Genomic DNA, 3,170 nt, shown 5'->3' with positions numbered 1-3,170 from the left:
CTATTGTAAGTTATGGGAAAACTAATCAAATGAAAAACAAGGCAATTATTAACTCCAGGAAAATGCAAAGTTGTACCGCAAGGACAACAATAATAATGTACTTCTTGGTAGAACAGCGAGCAATATTTCTAGTCATAATGTAATCACTAATGATTTATAAACAATTACTTAAAAATTAGGAGGTTAAATACAAACAAAAACAGCTATAAAAGTTAAGCAGATACCTCTGGGGAATGGGATGCAAGATCAGGAAGGGTGAAGCAGGACATTTTTTCACTAGAAGCCTTTCACACTATTTGACATTTGCTCACGTGTATGTATTACTTTGTATTACAAAGATCAATTAAAAATGTTAATTTAAAAAATAAGGCAAAAAAACAAGAATACAGGCTCAAGAAGTACTTGGAGGTTGCTTACACTTACCTAGAAGCACTAACTTCTGCAGAGTCTCAGAATGATCCACATAGTCTCGAAGTGTGAATGAAACAGGGGGCAATGGAGGGTCTGCAATAATTCGAATAGCCTCCTCCTCGGAAATTGGCTGCAATGGAGACAATGGAGGCAGATCTTCCAGTCCTTTGAAGCCAGTCATGCAGAAGGACAGAAGCAAGTTACCTCTCCAATCTGCACACTTAATTTCTACAATCTCTTCCCTAGTTTTGCTTCTTTCACTGCTCAAGTCTTGGGATCATTTCAGAATTAAATGTCTAAGAAGACCAAATATTTTCTACTTTTTAAGGGGTAAGGTTAAGGCGGTTTAGAGGCCAACCATTGTTCCTCTAAGACAGGAAATTTGTTGGTAAGTTTCAAGGCACACAACTCCTTTCCTTCACTTTTTTTTTTTCTTTTTAGATTTTATTGTGGTAAATATATGTAACAAAAAAACTTGCCATTTTAACCAGTTTTAAGTGTACAATTCATTAATATTAATTACATCCACCACATTGTGCAACCTATCCCAAAAAAAATCGTTGCCGTCGATTCTGACTCATAGTGACCCTACAGAACGAAGCAGAACTGTCCCATAGGGCTTCCAAGGAGTGGCTGGTAGATTTGAACTGCTGGCCTTTTGGTTAGCAGGCAAGCTCTTACCCACCACACCACCAGGACTCTGTGCAACCATCACCACTATTTCCAAAACATTTTCGTCACCCAAAACGGAAACTCAGTAGCCCTTATGCAGTAATTCCCTACTCCTCTTTCCCCCTGGTAACAACTAATAAACTTTTATCCCTGTGCATTTGCCTAATCTAGATATTTCACATAAGTGGGATTATACAATATTTGCCCTTTTGTGTCTGACTTATTCATCTAGTACGTTTCCAAGGTTCATCCATATCATAGCATGTATTAGTATTTCATTCCTTTTTGTGGTTGAATAGTATTCCATTGTAGGGATATACTACGTTTTGCTTATCCATTCATCTGTTGATGGACACTGGGTTATTTCCACCATTTAGCTATTCTGAGTAATGCTGCAATGAACACTGGTGTACAAGTATCTGTTCAAGTCTCTGTTTTCAATTCTTTTGGGTATGTATCCAGGAGTGGAATTGCTGGATCATATGGTAATTCTATATTTAACTTTTTGAGAAACCACCAAACATTTCCACAGCAGCTGCCCATTTTACATACACTATGGGTCCAATATCTCCACATCCTTGCCAACACTTGTTATTTACTATTTTTTTGATAACAGCCATCCTAGTGGTTGTAACAACATTCTGCTGCTATTCAGGTTTTCAGTGGCTAATTTTTTCACAAGTAGACCACCAGGTCCTTCTTCCTAGTCTGTCTCAGTCTGGAAGCTCCACTGAAACCCATCCACCATGGGTGATCCTGCTGCTATTTCAAATACTGATGGCATAGCTTCCAGCATCACAGCAACACGCAAGCCACCGCAGTATGACACACTGACAAACACAGTGAGCATTAGTTCGCTGAAATGGACGGGTATTGGTCATTTTGAATCAAACAATCATATGGTCTACTATGCCAGGAATGACAAATTGAAGAGGAATGGCATCACATTCATCGTCAAAAAGGGCAAGATCTATCCTGAAATACAACGCTCTCAGTGACAGGATAATACACATGTGCCTACAAGCAAGACCAGTTAGTACGACTATTATTCAAATTTACGCACCAATCACTAATGCCAAAGATGAGGAAATTGAAGATTTTTACCAACTTCAGCAGTCTAAAATTGATCAAACATGTAAACAAGATGCATTGATAACTACTGGTGGTTTGAACGTGAAAGCTGGAAACCAAGAAGGATCTGTAGTTGGAAAACATGGCCTTGGTAACAGAACTGCTTCCGGAAATCCCATGATAGAACTTTGCAAGACCGACCAACAACTTCTTCATTGTAAATACCTTTGTTTCAACAACATAAACGGCAACTATACACTTGCACCTCACCAGACGGAAAACACAGGAATCAAATTGACTATATCTGTGGAAAAAGATGATGGAAAAGCTCAATATCATCAGTCAGAACAAGGCCAGAGGCCAGGTGCTGAACAGACCATCAACTGATTGTATTCAAGTTCAAGCTGAAGCTAAAGAAAATTAAAATAAGTCCACCAAAGCGAAAATATGACCTTGAGTGTATTCCATCTGAATTTGGAGACCATCTCAAGAATAGATTCAACGCATTGAACACTAATGACTGAAGACCAGATGGCTTATGGGATATCAAGAACATCATACCTGAAGAAAGCAAAAGGTCATTAAAAAGACAGGAAAGAATGAAAAGACCAAAATGTATGTCAAAACAGAATCTGAAACTTGCTCTTGAAAGTAGAGTAGCTAAGTGAATGGAAGAAATGATGAAGTAAAAGAGCTAAACAGAAGATTCAAAATGGCGGCTAGAAAAGACAAAGTAAAATATTATAATGAAATATGCAAAGACCTGGAGTTAGAAAACCAAAAAGGAAGAACAGGCTTGGCATTTCTCAAGCTGAAAGAACTAAAGAAAAAATTCACGCCTCAAGTTGCAATTTTGAAAGATTCTAGGGAAAAATATTGAACAACTCAGGAAACATCAAAAGAAGATGGAAGGAATACAGAGTCACTGTACCAAAAGAATTGGTTGATGTTCAACCATTTCAGGAGGCAGCATATGATCAAGAACTGATGGTACAGAAAGAAAAAGTTCAAGCTGT

At 38.0% G+C, this 3,170-nt stretch overlaps 1 protein-coding gene across 1 annotated transcript in view; it reads right to left on the bottom strand.

The window, feature by feature from the left end:
* MTERF3 (mitochondrial transcription termination factor 3) overlaps window positions 1-3,170 on the bottom strand; it is a 23,053-nt gene that overhangs the window by 11,535 nt on the left and 8,348 nt on the right. The window contains exon 3 of the mRNA XM_004370755.2: window positions 424-576. Within this exon, the coding sequence (XP_004370812.1) occupies window positions 424-576 (153 nt within the window). The remainder of the gene's footprint in view (window positions 1-423; window positions 577-3,170) is intronic.

The sequence above is a fragment of the Trichechus manatus genome, unplaced genomic scaffold (genome assembly GCF_000243295.1).
Source record: "Trichechus manatus latirostris isolate Lorelei unplaced genomic scaffold, TriManLat1.0 scaffold00009, whole genome shotgun sequence".
Lineage (NCBI taxonomy): Eukaryota > Metazoa > Chordata > Mammalia > Sirenia > Trichechidae > Trichechus > Trichechus manatus.
This window is presented reverse-complemented; position numbering and strand designations above follow the sequence as displayed.